General features: G+C 32.0%; 1 protein-coding gene across 2 annotated transcripts; it reads right to left on the reverse strand.

Moving 5' to 3' along the window:
* Nucleotides 1-2,857: 2,857 nt before the first annotated feature.
* On the reverse strand, nucleotides 2,858-18,800 carry LOC142333396 (methionine aminopeptidase 2-like). Of its 2 annotated transcripts, none has more exons than XM_075380446.1 (5): nucleotides 18,701-18,800; nucleotides 15,644-15,785; nucleotides 13,290-13,464; nucleotides 6,517-6,647; nucleotides 2,858-3,247 (listed from the first exon to the last, which is right to left on the reverse strand). In XM_075380446.1, exons 2-5 carry the CDS (start codon nucleotides 15,729-15,731, stop codon nucleotides 3,126-3,128), a joined length of 516 nt encoding a protein of 171 aa, XP_075236561.1. In that variant the 5' UTR covers nucleotides 15,732-15,785; nucleotides 18,701-18,800; the 3' UTR covers nucleotides 2,858-3,125. The 2 variants fall into 2 exon arrangements, with proteins under 2 accessions (XP_075236561.1, XP_075236560.1); XM_075380445.1 differs by lacking the exon at nucleotides 18,701-18,800 and adding an exon at nucleotides 18,104-18,198.
* Nucleotides 18,801-19,501: the final 701 nt, after the last annotated feature.

Here is a 19,501-nt window from a genome sequence, read left to right on the forward strand (position 1 = left end):
AAAAATATTCTTAGTTACAGCAATTTCTCCTTTGTTCTCCCCCTGTCCGCCATTTTCTTATTTTTATATAAAACTTTATATCTCGAGATCGGATAGAGGAATAAGATTAATATTTGGTAAGCGTCTCGGTAATAAAGTTTTAAAAGTAGAAAAAAATCAGAAATAAATACCTTCCTAAATTACAAAACGGCGGCAATGTTTATTTTTCAATCCGTTATATCTCCGTAAACGTTGGTTTTATCTTTGCTAAAATATTACGCCTTTAATTTTTAACAAAACGTCATTTTATTTTTTAAATCGGGTAACAAATAGTCGAGTTACAGGAAAAAATTGACGTTGTAATTTTATGATGTAATTACTACACGAGTAAATTATTACTTAATTTGATACATACTACAATCGACTGTAAATAAAAACAGTTAATTGAACTGAATGTAAAGTGGAGGATATAAAAATTAGATATCCGTGTTTTAATTACATGTGCTGATGAAACACAGTCGTGCTGTCCCAGATTAAAATGACGGCGAAATTCTCTATGCGCTCCCTCCACACTGTCATTGATTTTGTAAAACGCTTTGATAGCATATGCATGTTGCACACCACTCCAAGGACCCATGACAACTAAATGGCAGGTTAGGTTAGAGAGACTCACCGGGTTGGTCTAGTGGTGAACGCGTCTTCCCAAATCAGATGATTTGGAAGCCGAGAGTTCCAGCATTCAAGTCCTAGTAAAGCTAGTTATTTTTACACGGATTTGAATACTACGTCATGGATATCGGTGTTCTTTGGTGGTTGGGTTTCAATTAACCTCACATCTCAGGAATAGTCGAACTGAGAATGTACAAGACTACACTTCATTTACACTCATACATATCATCCTCTGAAGTATTATCTAAACGATAGTTTCCGGAGGCTAAACAGGAAAAGAGAGGTTAGGTTAGAGAGGCTGGCGCCACTTATCAAGTGGTAATCGCCCACGGCTACCAACACAACTTTCAAAATTTCCCGTTTCTTTGAATCACCTGTATATATACAAATATATATATTTGTGTAGAGAGAGAGAGAGTGAGGGGGGAGAGAGATAGATAGATAGATAGACAGACAGATAGATATCGAGAGAGAGAGAGTGGGGATAATACGTGAGTAAGCAAGCTCTGTAATATAAATGATTTATTATAAATAATGAACAAATCTGTTCATCTTTTATCTCACTTTTGGTTTTTTGTCTAAGCGATCTAAGTGTGCGTCCATTATGTTTCAATAAACATGCACGCAATGATATTTCGAATGATTCAAATCCCATATGGGGGGGGGGGTAAAATCCATTTTCCTTTTTATTGTTTCTGTATTGAAACTCCAATACATTCTTCTACTAATTAGATGACTCCACTACCTCACCATAGTTAAGTATTTGGGCAATTTCATGCAGGGAAGAAAGATAATAAGCCTAAATTTTCTTCATTTTTTTGTCAATTATCATTTTAATTTATATATTCAGAATGGATTAACCTTTTCCCATCACGATGATCCGCGGTTGATTAGCGCTCCGTGGTGAAAATATGTTGGTATTTAATTGCCTCCCTTCATAGTCTTATGCTGCACCCTCTTGTGAAAAAAATTTCTAAAAATTAAGTATATTAAAGAGATTTAACAGATTCTGACAAAAAAAACCGTTACGATTGGATATTTTTTATGCCTGTAACAACAAAAAAATTGTAACGGTACAAAAATTACGATAATTTAATTGCAGAATTTTTTTTGCGCATTTCTACCGTGTTTTTTATTATAGAAATTTTTTTTTGCTTTGCGTTTGTGAAACATAGTTTGCAGATTTAAAAAATAATACTTTCAAGCAAATCGGTTGAAAACTGGACAAAATATGATGAAAAACCCGTGTCATAAATCACAGATTAGTAACATATGTTAGTATAAATAAAAGTAGATTTTGAAAACTACGTTTTATAAAAATCCCCACCACTCAAAAGGCTATTCAGATTGACAAAAACCATTTTTACTGTACACTGTTATTCATTACGAATCGATGTGTGTTACATGTTTACCGATATCATTTGTCAGAAAAGATATTTATAGACCTCAAGTAAAAGTGACATATTTATGACCACAAATTCCTTCATTTTTTTTTTTGCGAGCCGTATAACATAATTTATTATGTGTTTCAATACATCGATATGTTGCTAATATAATAAGCTATTTTTGTAAATAATAAATAAATCAGTAATCCTCATAGCAATTATAATACACAAGTCACAGACACACACACACAAGCACATTTCTGATAAAAAAATGGTCATATTCATATTCTTTCTAGTCTAAATAAAACATTTTACATTGTATAAAAGTCGTTCAAATTGTGTAATAAAACAGATTCCTTTGTGAATATAAAAGAAAATAACAGACTTAGATGCCATATAAAATGATTTTGTAACAGCGTTTTAAAACTGACGCCGTGCGTAACCAGTTCCAAGGCTACATGATCGAAAAAGGTTAATAGATTATGAAATTTTGTAAAATTATTTCAGATTATAATTCACCGATGCTAAAAATACTGCTTATAATTCATCAAGAAGGTAGTAAGAAAACGGTCACCGTGGATGCTGTATCTGAAATTTTTACTCGAAGACTACAATAATTTTTTTAACATAATACTTTATTTGAATACTTTAAAATTCTCTTTCTAAGTAGTAGTCTGTTGAGGGCAAAGAAACCTAAAACCACAACGTAACTTTCCTAGCTTTGATGGAAAAAATTATATAAACCATTTTTTTTTCAGAAGTCAATGTGACATTTCAGAATGTTAAATTGCTCCATCGGGTTTCAAAATTTAGTAAAATAACAATTTTTTTTTATCAACTGTTTTAATGGATTTTCAATAAACCACATAATACACTATCCAAAATGTAAACACAATATTCCACTTACTGAATCCAGATACATAATCAGGATCGCATCAAAACTAAAAAAAAATATTAACAAAGCAAAAAAAAAAATAAATTTCACAAAAAAGAAACATATATATAAAACTCCACAATAATGATCATAATAATAAAAAATAATAACAATGTAACAAAACAGAACAATACGACGAGGTTACTGTACACATTTATTTAATAATCAGTTCCACGGCTAATAACCTCTTTGCATGTAGGTCGTAACACGATTGTATGTTCAAACTGAGCAGTATAACAACCCTTTATGTCGCACAGTGGCGGATACGCTTCAACAATATCTGAAAAAATAAATAAAATTTATAAACAACACAATAACACACTTACAAAGAAATATTCAACAGGGGAGAGATCAATTTAAAATCTTTCTATTTTTTAATTCCACGGTCAAACCAAGTCTCAGTTTACATCATCCTCTGAAAAGATTTTTTCACACGCTTTTTTATGAAGGGTGTCTGATTACTTCCATGCACACTACATTACTGAAGTTGTTCTTTGTTCTTAGTTTACCGCATCTCCACTAGAGCATACACCGACTTTCTGGCAGGTACATTCATAAATCTATTGCTGGCAATCATTTGAGTCGATCGAGTATTTTAATTTGTAAAAAACGAATGAAAGAGAATTATGTGTGGTGATCAATCATTACTTTTTGAAAGTGAAAACCACAAAGAAATTAAAACCGGGGGGAGATAATTAATGCGAGTTAGCTTTATCGATTAGAACCGGTTTTGAATATTCTGGATAACGATCTATAGAGATTAAACAGCAAAATATTAAATAAAAATTCATATGATGACTGAGAATAGAAACCGATCACAAAGACTAATGACATCTTAAATGATTAAGTACATCATATTTTGGATAAATATCCAAAATAGTTTTCAAGATGGATGCCATAATTATATCACAATCTATCAAAAGTGTGAGCGAGTAAACATTTTTTAAACACAGTTTAGAGCTGTTTCAACATATTCAAGAGGAAATTTTATGCAATTTCATATTGGGAAACACTCGTATATTGCTACTGACCTGCTGAAAACAAACAGTCAAAAACAGCAGTCAAAGTACAGGAATTCATTCCACAGAAGAGAAAAACCATTGACATCAACAGCAAAGATAATCGATGGCCACTATCTTTTTGAATGCTCACGTATCTTAATTGACTTTCTGAAAAAACTAGGCGATCGTGTCATCTTTTCTGTATAGTGTAAATGCGAAAGTAAAGGAAAAAATCTGCTGTGCACACCAGATGACTTCCTCATTGTACGCCTATTAAATTACATATACATTTTAAATAGTAAAATAATATTTAAAGTAATGTTTCTTTCTGTCACACTTCATTTCCTTTTTTTACCCTATATATTTTCAGACAGAAATTCTCTCCTAGGAATAAATTCATGACATCTAGTATTTCTTCTAATTTATCTTTGATTTTCTTTTGAAAAGATAACATCACAGGATAATTTTTACATTTTAAGTTTTTCCTTGAACAGTTGTTACTTCAATGTCAAATTTCAATGTATTACTTCTTCTGTACCAGATTTTGAATGATGGACATAGATTGCCCGTACTTTATAAATATTATCTCCTGGTACAAATATCACAGTATTATGATATATTACTGAACTGATATATCACAGAACTGTGATATATTGTCATAATATGGCTGTAGTGTAGAATGCTATTTCTATCGATAAACAAAAAGGAACGATTCATCAGAATGCTAATTAGCAGGAAAGTTATTGTCCAACCCAAATAAAAACAGATCATTTTACACGCTTCAAATTACTTCTCTGATACTTTTAATTTCAATCAAAACTTTAAAGTTATAAATATGTATACTGCATAAATAAATTTTTGAAAATTCAAATAATTCATTAACATATTGACCACTCCATAATAAAATTTAATATTATACAAAATATAAATCACCAAAACACAGTATCAGAAAAATTATACTTACCATATTAATTCCAATAATTGATTTTCACAGGATCCCGCATCTTCAGTCGGTATTGAATTCTATTCCACAAAAATTAATTCTTGGAATTAATATTCTAAGTATAACAACTTATCTAATTATTGTGTTTTGGTTGTTTATATTTCATATATTAAATAATATATAATAAAGGACAAACGTATAACTTAGCTTTCTACCAAGAGTACAAAATCTAACGATGTTGCTTACCTTATCTTATTGCTCTTTCAATTTTTATCATAAAAGCGCTGTCGAGAGTTTTCCTCATCATCAGTTAATAAAAATGTTTTTGAAAATTACACGTTAAAATTAAAACATTAAAAATTGTTGCATATTGTAAAATATGTAGTCAAGAAATAAAGACAAACGTCAGTTCTTGTATTGTTGTTGCGGTGAGTTTAGCGAGTTACTACGTTCTCAGATAAAGACAAAGCAAAGTGTGTTTTATTGATGGCCGAATAAAAATCTGTAATTTTAGTTCAACGTGTGTTTTGACGTGATTTCGGAAGAGATCCACCGCACAAAAATAACATAACGCGTCGGTTCAAACGATTCGAAGAAACCGGATCGGTTAAGAAACAGAAATCAACCGGCAGACCGAGTGTACCGGACGAAACGGGTGAATAATTAGACGATAGGCAATTAGAAGTGCTGGGAAGTCCATCCCCCGTTGAAGCGTCGAATTAGGTATTCCAAAATCAACAGTTCACAAAGTTTTACGTAAAAAACAAAATTTACATGCTTATAAAATCCAGATACTGCAGGAATTGAAACCCGATAATGGTGTAAAACGTTCCAATTTCGCTGTTCAAATGTCGTACAAGAATGATTGAAAACGAACCATTTTTAGACGATATAATTTTTACAGACGAAGCTACATTCCACGTGAATGGATGTGTTAACAGACACAATCCACAAATACGAAGCTCTGAAAACCCACACGCAATTATCGAGAAACAACGTGATTTGCTTAAAGTTAATGTTTGGTGTGGTGTGATGAAAATCATGTAATAGGGCCTTTCTTCTTTGCCGAAAAAACAGTTAATGGAGTCGTGTACCATGACATGTTAACAGATTATTGCTTTCCTCAGCCGGGTGAACTCGAAAACATTCATCGACTTCATTTCCAACAAGATGGTGCTTCCCCCGCACTTCAATGCACCGGTTATGGACACTTTGAACGAAAGAGATCGATGGATAGGCTGGCAAGGACCCGTACTTTGGCTTCCAGACCTGACACCTTGCGATTTTCTCTTGCGGGGGTACATCTTGCGTTGTTTATACACAAAAAAATTTGCGACCTAAACCGCTTAAAAAACAGGATTAAAGAAGCGATGACAACCGTTAACGAAGAAATGTTAACTAATGTTTGGGGAGAAGTCGAGTATAGTTTGGACATTTGTCAAGCGACTAAGGGTGCACATATTGAAATTTATTAATTATGTAAAAAAATGTTTGCGACGACAAATTTGAAAAATAAAAAACAAACTGTAATTTAGTTTTAATTTAAACCATGTTCAAAACTGCACCATTCTTTTATGATAACCCTGTATAAAAAAAAAGAAATACCTTTTTCGCAAAGATATTTAAGTGCCATCTGATATTTAGTACATCCGACTCTGTCCAACCATCTTTTACAAAATGCTAAAGTACCAAAATAAGTATTGATGGTATTCAGTAAACTTCTTGATGATCCCAATCTAGAACAAATAAAAAAAAAGTAACGATAAATAAATTAAGTCCCTAAATACAAAAAATGGAAAAATCAACAAAGTCAATAAACTTAAATATCTTGGGGAAATAATCTAAATCATGGTTTAGAGAAAGAAGCTGATCAAAGAAGAATGAGAAAAAAGAATTTGGCCTACCAACAAAAGATATTTACATAAAAAAGGCATCTCAATAAAAACCGATATCAGGCATTGCAATATAATAACCAAGCTGGAAGGCCTAAATGCATAAGAACATACCTTTAGTTTGAAATCAGGTGAAATAAATCCAATATTAATAAAGAAAGGAAAATCTTGGGACCAATAAAAATAGATGAAAACAAATATTTAGAAGTAATAAATATGAGTATTTACACGTATTTATGCATTTACAAATACAATCAAACTGAGAAAACATCAGATTCCATCAGAAAAAAAGAACCAAATTCTTTGGCCACTTAATAAGAACGAATAGCAGGTTCACAAAACAAATCTTCAATCATATTTACAACAAAAAGAAAAGAATTCAATAAACTTCAGTGCAAAAAGGCCTAAAAGAAATGAAAAAACCTGAAGAAATAGTATAAGATTACGATCAGAAAACTGTTACAATATTTCGAGGATTTCCAAGAGAAAAAAAGAAAACGTCTGATCAGAAAAAAGAATGCAAAATGTTGCTTCATGTGGTTGTCGGCCAAATTCATTAAAAAAAAGAAGTTAAATAAATAAATAAAAATATGCAAAACTATAAAATGAAATAAAGAATAACATAAATTTTCTTAATTTATTGGAACAACAGAATTAAGTTGTTTTTAACAGAATTTAAATTCTGATAAAAGGCATATACAAAACAACGATGAAATTAATTTCACAAGAACTACCGGTGAAATATACAAATAGATCTTTTATTCTGATGTTTACATAATAATATATTATTTAGCTCACATTAGGAATGAGTATACGAGATCCGTTCAGAAAATAACCAACCATTTTAATTATGCGCCAACAGATATTTAGTGACTGTGGTTGGCAGCACTGTTATTCTGCATAACCTCCTTATTATTGGTATCTCATTTAATTTTCACATTATTATTATTTGAGTGCAACGTGTTTAAGTGTTAGTAAAACGATTTTTGTAATGTGCAATTTTTGGGAGCAATCGATACAATATAAAATTTTGCATGAAACTGGGAAAACTTTTACAGAAAAGTTTCAACTTTCGAAACAAGCTTACAGAGATGACACTTTGGGTGTACACAATGTTACGAACAGTTTTCATGATTAAAAATGGTCATCAGTCAATTGAAGGTGGTCATCGACCAAGAAGGCCTTGGACTTCAACTGATGATGACACCTGCATTCAGAAAATCAACTACCTGGTGCGTGCAAATCGCCGATTGACTGTCAGAGAACTTGCACAAGAGGTTAAAGCATCTTGATTGGATAATGCCATAACATTATGAGTGAAAAATTTAACACGGATCGAGTTGCAGTACAGTTTGTTCATTTGATGACAACAAAAAAGGACGTCGAGTAGATGTTTGGCAGCAACTTCTTGAACAAGCAGATGACGATGAAATATTCATGCAATGGATCATAACAGGAGATGAAAGCTGGGTTTACAGCTACGATATTGAGACAAAAAGTTCAATCATCACAATGGATTGACAAAGAATCTCCACGCCCTAAGAAAGCATGTCAATTTTGATCCAATGTCAAAGTAATGCTCTCTGTTTTTTTGATTTTAACGGAACTGTGCATTTTGAATTCTTGCCTCAAGGTGAAACAGTGAACCGGGCATGGGCATACTATCAAAGTGTTTTTCAATGGTTACGTGAAAAAAATCCGCAGAAAGGGACCAGAGCTGTGGTAAGACAACTCATGGTTCCTTCAACACAATGCGCGCCCGCACACTCAGTTTTGTGCCAAAAATCAGACAACTGTCCTCCATCTGCCTCCCTGCTGGTCAAATTATTTTTCTCTTATTTCTGAAATTAAAATCGGCGATGAAAGGTTTAAGACTATTGATGACATTACAGCAAATTCGTCATGGACCTTAAAAGTCATTTAAAATGAAGCTATCCAGAACTGCTTGGCGAAGTGGAAACACCGCTGGAAAAAGTGTATTAGTAAGAGAGATGAATACTTTGAAGAAGACAAAAACCAATCATCTGTAAAATTAATAATAAAGATTAAAAACATTAAATTGGGTTACTTTCTGAACAGGCCTCGTAGAAATACTACTCCACAGATAAAAAAAGAAACCTTGATTTATTCGGCATTTGCTTGATATATATATATATATATATATATCTTTATATATATAAAAATGTTAAGTTCATTTGTGTACGCTTCAAAAACTCAAAATGTTCTGCACCGATTGAGCTCAAATTTTATCACAATATATAACCCACATCAAAGATTGTTTTCATCTATTTTTAATTTGGAAATGTAAACAAAGGAAAACCAATCAGATCAATGCAAGATGGCCGATGTCAAACACAACGACCAATCACAAAGAGCCCGCATGGTCGTTGCCAATGTAAACAAAATCACAACTGATTAAGTATCAAATTTCTTTGAATTATTGTTTTAGCTGTTAAATAACAGCTAAAACATCAGTATTTTATTAAAAAAAAAAAACACCAAAACAAAAAGAAAAAGCCACCAAGAAGGATGACTTACAGTAAATAAATTAAAAAAACACCCAACTTTCTTATAGCCCAGATAGACTTAAGACTATGCAAACAAAAAAAGTCAAAATAACCAAATACACAGAAAATAATATCCCTACATAATGACCAAAAAATCCTTTGTTAGGTTAAATATTTACTTTTGTCTGAATTTACAGAAGGCACTTACAACAAAGCATTGATAAATATTGAAGACAAGTGCTTAGCTAATGCAAATAAAGTTGTTAGTCAATGGGAATGCCAGCACCCACCCGAGCTGAGATTGCTTCATTTGATGTGGATTTACGCCGTGAACAGAGTTACAACATCGGTGATCTTCAGTCATATGTCCGATCAAACATTCCCAAATTAACGCGTGAACAGATAGGCATTTATGATCGCATAATGCAAATGATAAATGACGGAGCTGGGGGGACCTTCTTCTTGGATCCGCCAGGAGGAACTGGGAAATCATTCCTCATTAGATTGATTCTAGCAATGGTTCGATCAAAAAATGGCATAGCCTTAGCTCTTGCTTCGTCTGGAATAGCTGCAACATTGTTACCAGGTGGAAGGACTGCGCATTCAGCTCTGAAGTTGCCATTAAACATGCAAATCATCGAGACTCCTGCATGCAATATTTCCAAAGCATCCTGTATGGGAAAAGTATTACAAAAATGTAAACTCACTGTTTGGGATGAATGCAAGATGGCACATAAAAAATCGCTTAAAGCTCTTGATCGTTACGAGATTTGCGTGGAATCGTTCAACCGTTCGGAAATGCTTTGATATTGCTCACAGGAGATTTTAGGCAAAGATTGCCTGTAATTTCTCGATCGACACCAGTAGACGAAATAAATGCTTGCCTGAAATATTCAACACTGTGGCGACACGTATGTACATTGCAGTCGACAACGAATATGCGTGTCCAGTTGCAGAAGATCCATCAGCTGAGGTATTCTCACGACAGTTACTGGGCATTGGAAATGGACAACTGCCAGTCGATGAGACATCTAGACGAATATCATTTCCTGATAATTTTTGTAATTTAGTAACATCGAAAGAAGAACTGATCGAAAAAGTATTTCCTGATATTCAAACTAATCATAGAAATCACGATCGGCTCAGTGAACGAGCTATCCTTGCCGCAAAGAATAAAGATGTCTATCAACTTAATAATGTTTTTCAATCTAGCATTCAAAGTGAGGAAATTGCATATAAGTCGATAGACATCGTTGTGGAAGCAGATGAAGTAGTTAATTATCCAACGGAATTTTTAAACTCACTTGATCTGCCAGGGATGCCACCACACATATTAAAATTGAAAATAGGTGTCCCAATTATCCTGTTGCGGAATATTAATCAGCCAAAACTCTGCAACGGCATGCGACTTGCAGTTAAGAAATTGATGAATAACGTAGTGGAAGCAACGATTTTAACGGGACCTTTCAAAGGTGAAGATGTCCTCATTCCTCGAATACCCATGATCCCGACCGATACACCATTTCAATTTAAAAGATTGCAATTCCCAATTCGATTGGCATTTGCAATCACAATCAATAAAGCTCAAGGTCAATCTTTAGAATTGTGTGGTTTAAATTTAGATGCGGATTGCTTCTCACATGGACAACTGAATGTGCGTGTTCTCGAGTCGGCAAACCAGCTAACCTTTATATCTACGCAGACAGTGGAAAAACAAAAAAAATATTGTATATCCACAAGTATTGCAAAATTTAACTTCTAGGAAACGTATGCTTTTTTTGTTTCTCATTTCTCATCCATGCAACCACAATGTGTCACAGCGAAGCGTGGCGGGTACAGCTAGTATATATATAAAAGATGGCAAAGTGTTGCATGACTTTCCCAGCTACGACTATTCTTTTTAGCAAAGATTGCACATTCATGAACGTAAAAAAACAGATAAATTAACATTTTACAAAATACAGTCTACATAATTCAAAGATTTATGGGCACCAAACAGCCAATTTTTGTATTTTGAAAACTTGTTCTACCTTTTGAGAAAGACTCAAGGGATGATACACTTAAGAAGGGAATGTACATAAGCATAATAATGTTATGTATTTAAAAATGGTGACAAGCTTAGAATTTTATTAAAGCATTTCACACCGAAAAAACAGAACTGTTGTGAAGATTATTTACAGATTATACCCGAATAAGAAAGTAATAAGAGTAAAGGATGCTCAAACCGAGTGGTTTGACAAAGGAAAAAAGCAGCTCAAACTGAATGGTTTAACAAATGAAAAAGAGTAAGAAATAGTACTGCCTGTAACAGATTTTATTTGATACACACATTGTTAAAGATATGATCAAAAATATTCAAACACATGATTTTAAAATTACAAGATTTATAATATAATACGGAATAAAAATAAATATCGAGAAAAGAAAATTAATGAAAAATAAAAGGCAATAATAAGACGATGAATCTCAGGACAAAAAATGGTAAATTGAATAAATAAAACATACATATACTGTTAATAGAAAATTACAACAGTGAAAAAAGGAAAAAAGAGAGAACGAAACAAAGAATAGTAGTGCCTAAAGCGTTTGATAGAAAGAAATGGTTATCACACCATAAAATGGAGTTAACATTTCAAAATAAGAAGAAATGTACTTCTAAATGGATGTGAAATATGGACACTAAGAAAAAAAATTGAACGATTTTAATATGGGCCAGGAAGAGGTGAAAAGAAAATTAACAAATGGGCAGACAAAATGAAAAGGTAACGTGAAGAATTAACAAGAGTAGAAACTCATTCAAAGCAATTCAGAAAAAACTGGCTGAGACAAATTATGAGAGGAAGATTGATTAAAATAGAATCGGTAGTGTAAAAAAAAGTAAAAATTATATTGATGATCTAAAATGAAAATTGGAGATATGAGAATCTTTAAAAAAAAGCTAGCGGAGCTTCATAACTTTCCTGAGAAAATTAAATAGAACATTAGAGAATGCAAGCATGCAAGTAAAGAATTATGTAAGTAAATCATTGTACTCTTTGAGTAAAAGTTTGAAGTATGGAATGACCCATGGCAGTTGTAAACCCATACATTGTAACCAAAATTAATAAACATCAATGATATGTAATCAGAATCAAGCAAAAAAATCAGATATTTATAATAGATATTTTATACTGGCCCTCAGAACTAAATGAAATTGCCCAAATGCACAATTGAAGAGAAATAGTAATGTAATGAAATCAACTAATCAGTTTGAGAATGTGACTTGAGTTGAAAAATGATAAGTATTTTTTGAGTATTCAATACGGACGCAGATCTTTTGTGTTCCTTGTTATTAACAGAACCGGTCTCTCTAAATTTTGCAACTGACCTTAATACTAATGTTTTGTTAGAAGCCGGTTTATCCGGCTAGTTAAGGCGAAATAAATCTTGCACTGCGACCGCTGATTTCGTACTGAAATACGACTCGACAATGAAAACCCGTTCATCTAGCAAAAACACCATCTTGTCTCTAGCAATACACTGATCGTTATGATTGCATTGTTGTTACTATCGGTAGTGTTCTACTGCGTCGGCACGAAGTTCAGATGTTGGACGAGTCCATTTCAGTAACGAGTAGGGGAGTAAGCTTGACTTTTGAAATTTCATGGATGATGGATTGCGTTTTATATGGGACACTCTGTATTTCTAAGATGTGCAGTATAAAGCTGTTTCCATAGTAAAATATCACTCAGTATATGTATATATTTATATAAAGTGTAAAAAATTTATACAAAGTGAAATTTTGAGATACAGCAACCCGATTTTTACTCCCTTGCTTCCTCCTTCACTGACTGTGATCAAAATTAAACAGCATTGATTTCCCTTATACAAAAATAATTGCTGAATATCTTCTAAATCAGTCCATACAAAACAATATAACTACACAGCCAGAAAAATAAAAATGTTAACAATTAATCAAATTTATACAAAAGAGTATTACCTTAAAGGTATGTAACCGGCATCAAAGTTTTTCATATAATGTGAAACATCCATATCGTTATGTACTTGACCACGTCCAGTCGAGCCAAAAGTTTCTATCGCGTAAAACTCATTTTCCTCCATTACTGTGGCTTCACCACCCTTCACAATGGGAACAGTCTTACCGGCGTGGATACCTAAATAAAAAAGAAAAGAAAAATAATTTATTTGGCTAATACAGCATTTATCTCAACCACTCCTAACACTCTCTTTCCTCTCTCAATTTATGATTCTCTGATTCTGTCATTTTATAAAAATTCTACTTCTCTTCATTACAAATAAAAATTTCATTATGTAACTTAAATTGAATGGTTTATAAAACTGAGTATATTCATCTAATCAGAAATCCATCTAAACCATTCAGTTAATACAAAAATGAATAATTTTGTGACTGGTTTAATTAAGCAACACTGGGTAAAAGGTAGTAAAAATTAAGATAACAGTTAAATTGTTCCTCTCTTACCGTCGCTCATTACTCTTATCGTTGAACAATTCTTCCTCATATCAGTTCTGTGAACACAATCCTGACAAACCCCCCACTATGTTCTCTAAGTTGATAATACCAAAACTTGAAGAAATAATACATTCCTTTGTATTATTAAGGGGGAGATTGACCATTGACTGCCTCTGGGACTCCTCTTTTTTCGGATTCATGATTGTACATCAGCCACATCAAGTATTAATTCATTAAAGTATATATGCCTCTTTCCTAGTTATTATTAAAACATTTTCAAAAAAAAATTAACCGTAATGAAAAAATCATTCATTCATATTCTTCCCTTCAGATAAAAATCCTGCCAATTTTTAGAAAATATTTTTTTAATCGTACATAAAATCAGTATTTAAGTGAATGTAATAAAATCAAAAATCATGACTGAAGAGTTTTAAAATTAACATGAAAAAAAATTTTGAACATTTAACAACAAACTGAATAATTTTTTAAATAAAAAGATGTATGGCTGAAAAAATTTAGTAAAAACCAATAAAATACTAAATTTATTCAGGGTTTGTTCGTCATCCAGGCAAAAAAAAATTAATGATTGATTTTTCACTACAGTACCTGTAATGAATCTGTTTCATTATTCCCTGAACAGGGTACTAAATTAGTTATTATCATCATTCTTGCATTGGTTTCAACAGTTAGTAATTAAAGCCAATTGGTTGTCATCTCGATGAAGTGATAGTAGACACTCTGATCTGAATCTCTGCTGAAAGGGAGTTGGTAAAAAATTCCTCGTTTGGTTCTACATGAGTAAAACCTTATTTTTTACTTGTGAAACAGCGTCATGCTTTGACATAAAGAAAAGTAACTCTTTAGCGAGCATCCTCAAGCTATTTTAGGCATTCCACCAAGAACTTCTGACAGTTACATTCTACAATATAAAAATTTTAATCTTATCAGCAAAAATTCTTTCCAATCCAAAAACATTATAAATCATTTTGCAATTCAATTGGCCTTCTTTTTTAAGAATTTTATGACAGTCAATCCAAATATCCAACACTAATCTATCTCTCACAGTTTTCCCATGCATAACATTATTATTATAAATATTACATCATAATCATAAATGATCACAACAATCTGTTGCCCTTCTACTTATAAATAAACTATTTCTGGCAACCTCTATGGTGAAGCAGTAGCATCTCGGTCATTCATTCCAGAAGATTATAGGTTTAAATCCTGGTCACACGTAGCTGTAATTGGGACTTATACAGTCAAGCGAATGAATAAATTCCAGCAACAAGCACAATGAAAGCCGGGCGTGTAATGAAATTACAGTTTGTAAATGATTGATGAATATGTATTTTTGCTAAAATATTTGGTTTTTTCCTTCAAAAAATTAAAAAAAAAGTGAATTTTTTTACCATTACAAGTTACAAAAATTTTGTTAAGTTATTTAAAATAATTTTTCCCATAAAATATCTTTTACAAGTGGCTTTATATTAATGTAAAAAAATATATTTGATAATTACATTTAATTTTATTAATATTTTCTTTACAGATACAATAAAACAATTCTAATCAACAACAAAAAAAATGCAATCTCCAATAAAAATTTAACACCTAGCTCATCTCCAAATAACATTTGCTGGAAACATTAAATGTGCAAAAAACCACAAGAAAGTTTTGCTGCACGGTCAGTAAACTTTCAAAGGTGTAATTTTTAGCAATGTAAAAAACTATCACCGCTAACATTTACTATGACCATCAATGACATAGAATTAAAAAGTATAAACTGTACTAATAACGAATGGCATTTAATAAATAATAAAAAAATAAAAAAACTAAAATAAAACTATAATGTAAATACTAACGATATGGTGAAATGGAGTGGCCATTGAGATTACGAATCGATTTGACACGATATGTTTTGCCATCCAATTCGACTTCATATGACTCCATAACTTCCTGTACAGCAGCACCCACTTCACATAACTGAACATCAATTCCAGCAGCCTAAAATAAAACAGAAAATAATGTAATTAATCATGGAAACTGGATTACTTTAAATTTTAAAGGAATAAATTACAACTTATAAAGACTGCTACTATTATACCAGCAGTTTGAAAAAATAACATAACTGTGATGAAGATGCTGTCTACTTCCATTGCTTTGAAACTTTAATGATAAAGAAACAAAAAGAAAAATCTGAAAAAATACTATAATTTAAGGAAAAAATATATATATTAACAAATTTGCTGCTAAGTGAGTATACAAGGATAGTTTAATAATTATCCACAATTTCAGTACATAGCAGGAGTATAATAACTAATATGAAGAACCTGTAGGGAGTGCAAATTAATGGAAACAATGCTCTGTAGAGGAAAATTTTGAGATTGACACTGAAACTCCAGTTAAAACTTCACCGGTAAATATCAACCCGCCAACAATTCAAGAAGTTCTCGCAGCCTTAAATGAAATAAAAAACTACAAAGCAAGCGGAGAAGACCAGCTTTTCGCAGAACTCTGGAAACACTCATCAGTTTATTCAGTCAAAACTTCCCTACATCTATGTCTCGTGAAAATGTGGAACGAAGGAAAACTTCCAGAACACTGGACCACAGCCCTCATTCATCCATTACATAAAAAAGGGGATAAAACTAATCCGGAAAACTAGAGGCATATCTCTCCTGGATTGCACATACAAAATCCTGTCGAGAATCATATACAACCGATGCAAAGACCAACTTGAACTGGAACTTGGGGAATACCAAGGGGGATTTAGGCCATGGAGAGGTTGCCCAGAGCAAATAATATCCCTAAAACTTATGATGGACTTATATAAAAGACGGAAAAAACAACTAATAATCACCTTCGTCGACTTTAAAAGGGCCTATGATTGTATACACCGACCATCCATGCTGAATATTCTGAGAAACCTGGGCCTTCACCCTAAACTCGTAAACATGATAAAATTAACTTTAACCAATACCCAGTCCAGAGTGAAATTCAGAGGTGAACTCTCTCAACCCTTCTACATAAAAACTGGATTGAGGCAAGGAGATGGCCTCTCACCACTCCTTTTTAACTGCGCCCTCGAATTTGTCATGGGAAAATGGTATGAAATAAATCCCAAAAATATAAAAATGGGTACTAAGAAAAACTCCATCACACTAAATTGCCTAGGATTTGCAGATGACCTCGCTCTTTTAGCAAATAATATTCAAGAAGCCAAAACACAAATCAAAACGTAGCACAAAAGATAGGGCTTCATATCTCTTTCGAAAAAACTGAACTAATGGCCATAGATCCTCTGGTAATAGAGCACATTACAGTAAACAATCAGAAAAATAAAATAGTAAAACAATTTAAATATCTAGGGGAAATAATAACTTATAATTTAAATGAAAAAGTGACATGGCAAAACAGGACAAATAAAATGATTAAATCCCAAAAATTAACTTGGTCAATATATAACAAAAAATCCCTTTTTTCTAAAACAAAACTTAAACATTATAAAACTGCAGTACAGCCAGAAGTCACCTACGGAAGCGAGAGCCTTTTCAAAATCACGAAAAACCGAATTGAAAAAATTCTGAAAATAGAGAGGAGAATTGTCAGAACGTGTATCAATAAAAAACACCAAAAAGAAGGCCGACGGTGGATTGTGCCAAATGAGGTGGTGTATCGAGAAATAGAGCCTGTTACTGATACTATGCGGGGAAAAAAAAAATCTCTTTCTTTGGTCATCTCATAAGGACACCGGAAACAAGACTGTCAAGAAATATCATTGAAAAGCTCTGGTTCCAAAAGCTAGAAGTAGGATGGATCAAAGAAATTAGTAAGATATGAAAGAATTGGGAATTTCCCTGACTGACCAACAGAATAAAATTGGAAAAATTACAAAGCTAAAAGACAAAAACATTAGATTTAAACAAAAGACAGACAAACGACAAAATACAACGAAGAGGGTGTTTACGGATGAAGAAAAGAAAGCAAGATCTGAACGGATGAAGAAATACTGGGCAGCTCGGAAGAGTAAAATAACACGCTTTCTCAGAAAAGATCCAACTAAAATTGACTTAAGTGGTCCCATGTTGGCCGTAAAAGCATAATAATAATAATAATAATATATATAACCCTCCAGAATCTTTCAATACTAAAATTGTTTTTTTATTAGAGGACATAAAATATTAAAGTTTGCAAATATCCTGATGTAAAAAATTTGACCCAATTAGAGAAAATTTTCTCAATTACATAGTATAAAGAATCAATAATTATAAAATACAAGTATACTCCTGGGAAAGTAAAAATTAAAAAGAAATAAATATTACCTTGATGCCAGTATTAGTCGCATCTCTAACGGCTTCAATCAATTTATCATATTTCGGGTTGAATGACTAAGTCCAAGCACAATCGATAATACGACCTTAAAAAAAAAAAATAAACAAAAAAGCTTGTAGGAATTAAGACTATGGACTGATAAATTTCCCAACTGACTATCTGCAGTATAACGTAAGAATTCACAGTTTGGATGACAATTTCTACATGTACAAACAAAAAAAATCTTTAATAAAATATTTAAAAAAATACATGTAGACAATTTTATATAAAACACCAACTAACAGCTAAGGCATCTACTTTGGAAAAAATCCAGTTCTTTTACTTCTCATAAAATCTAATTATATTATACAAATTTACTTCTTACTAATCTTCAACAAGTTATTTTACTGGAACTTTCCACTTTAATTTAATTAAATTTGGTGAATATAGTAAAGTTTTTCTGTAAATACTTTAGACTAAAAAAAATTTTTTAATTCTTAAGAAAAAAACTGTTACAACAAACTCCATTTGCATGATAAATTGCTCTCAAATTATCACGTTAATATAGATAGACATGATAACTTGTATTTTAATTTTATAGCAATTACCTGGATTCATATCACAGAACCATTTCTCTGGCACATCACTTGGATCTTTTATACTATGAACATATCGCCATTTTTTACACTCTGAATTGGAGCACATTATCTGTAAAAAAAATAAAATAAAAAGTATAAATATTGTTCTATATTTTTATATATACCAGATGATTCATAAATAAAGTAACACACCTTGACATCTTCTACTGGTGAAAATAAAGAAGAAAGTTCATACAAACACAGGTTCAGAAATACTTTATTAGAAAAGTCTACTGGTGAAATATTTCACCCTGATTTCTGTGCCTTTGGTAAAATTAAGCCATTCTGTAACTGTTGGAACCAAAACAATGAGGTAAATTTTATGGTTTACATGAAATCTAACTTAAAAATTGAAAAAAAAAAAAATAGGTCCTGGAACTGTATTTTTAGTAGTTTTTGAGAAATCTGGGGTAAAAACACACTATTTTATGAATTTTTACAATATTTTATGTCTGGTGTAAAAATAACTTTGTTGAATGTTTTAAAAAGTTTGTTAAGTTTTAAACCTAATCTATGGAGAATTTGATTCCAAGTAAAATGATATGACTAAAATCATCAAAAACTAAAAACTAATCATCACAAACATATGGTTGCCAGCTGACATTCGCATCTTGCTACATTTTTTTAATAAAAAAAAAATACAGAAAAATGACAAAAAAAATTTTTGTACTGTGTGTAATGGGAGTTTGAACTTTCAATCAGTATCAGTGTGCTGGTCCTTCAAGTTTAAAATTTAATATTGACCTGGTTTCCACAATGTTTTAAACCATA

This window comes from Lycorma delicatula, chromosome 12 (assembly GCF_047948215.1).
Source record: "Lycorma delicatula isolate Av1 chromosome 12, ASM4794821v1, whole genome shotgun sequence".
Taxonomy (NCBI): domain Eukaryota; kingdom Metazoa; phylum Arthropoda; class Insecta; order Hemiptera; family Fulgoridae; genus Lycorma; species Lycorma delicatula.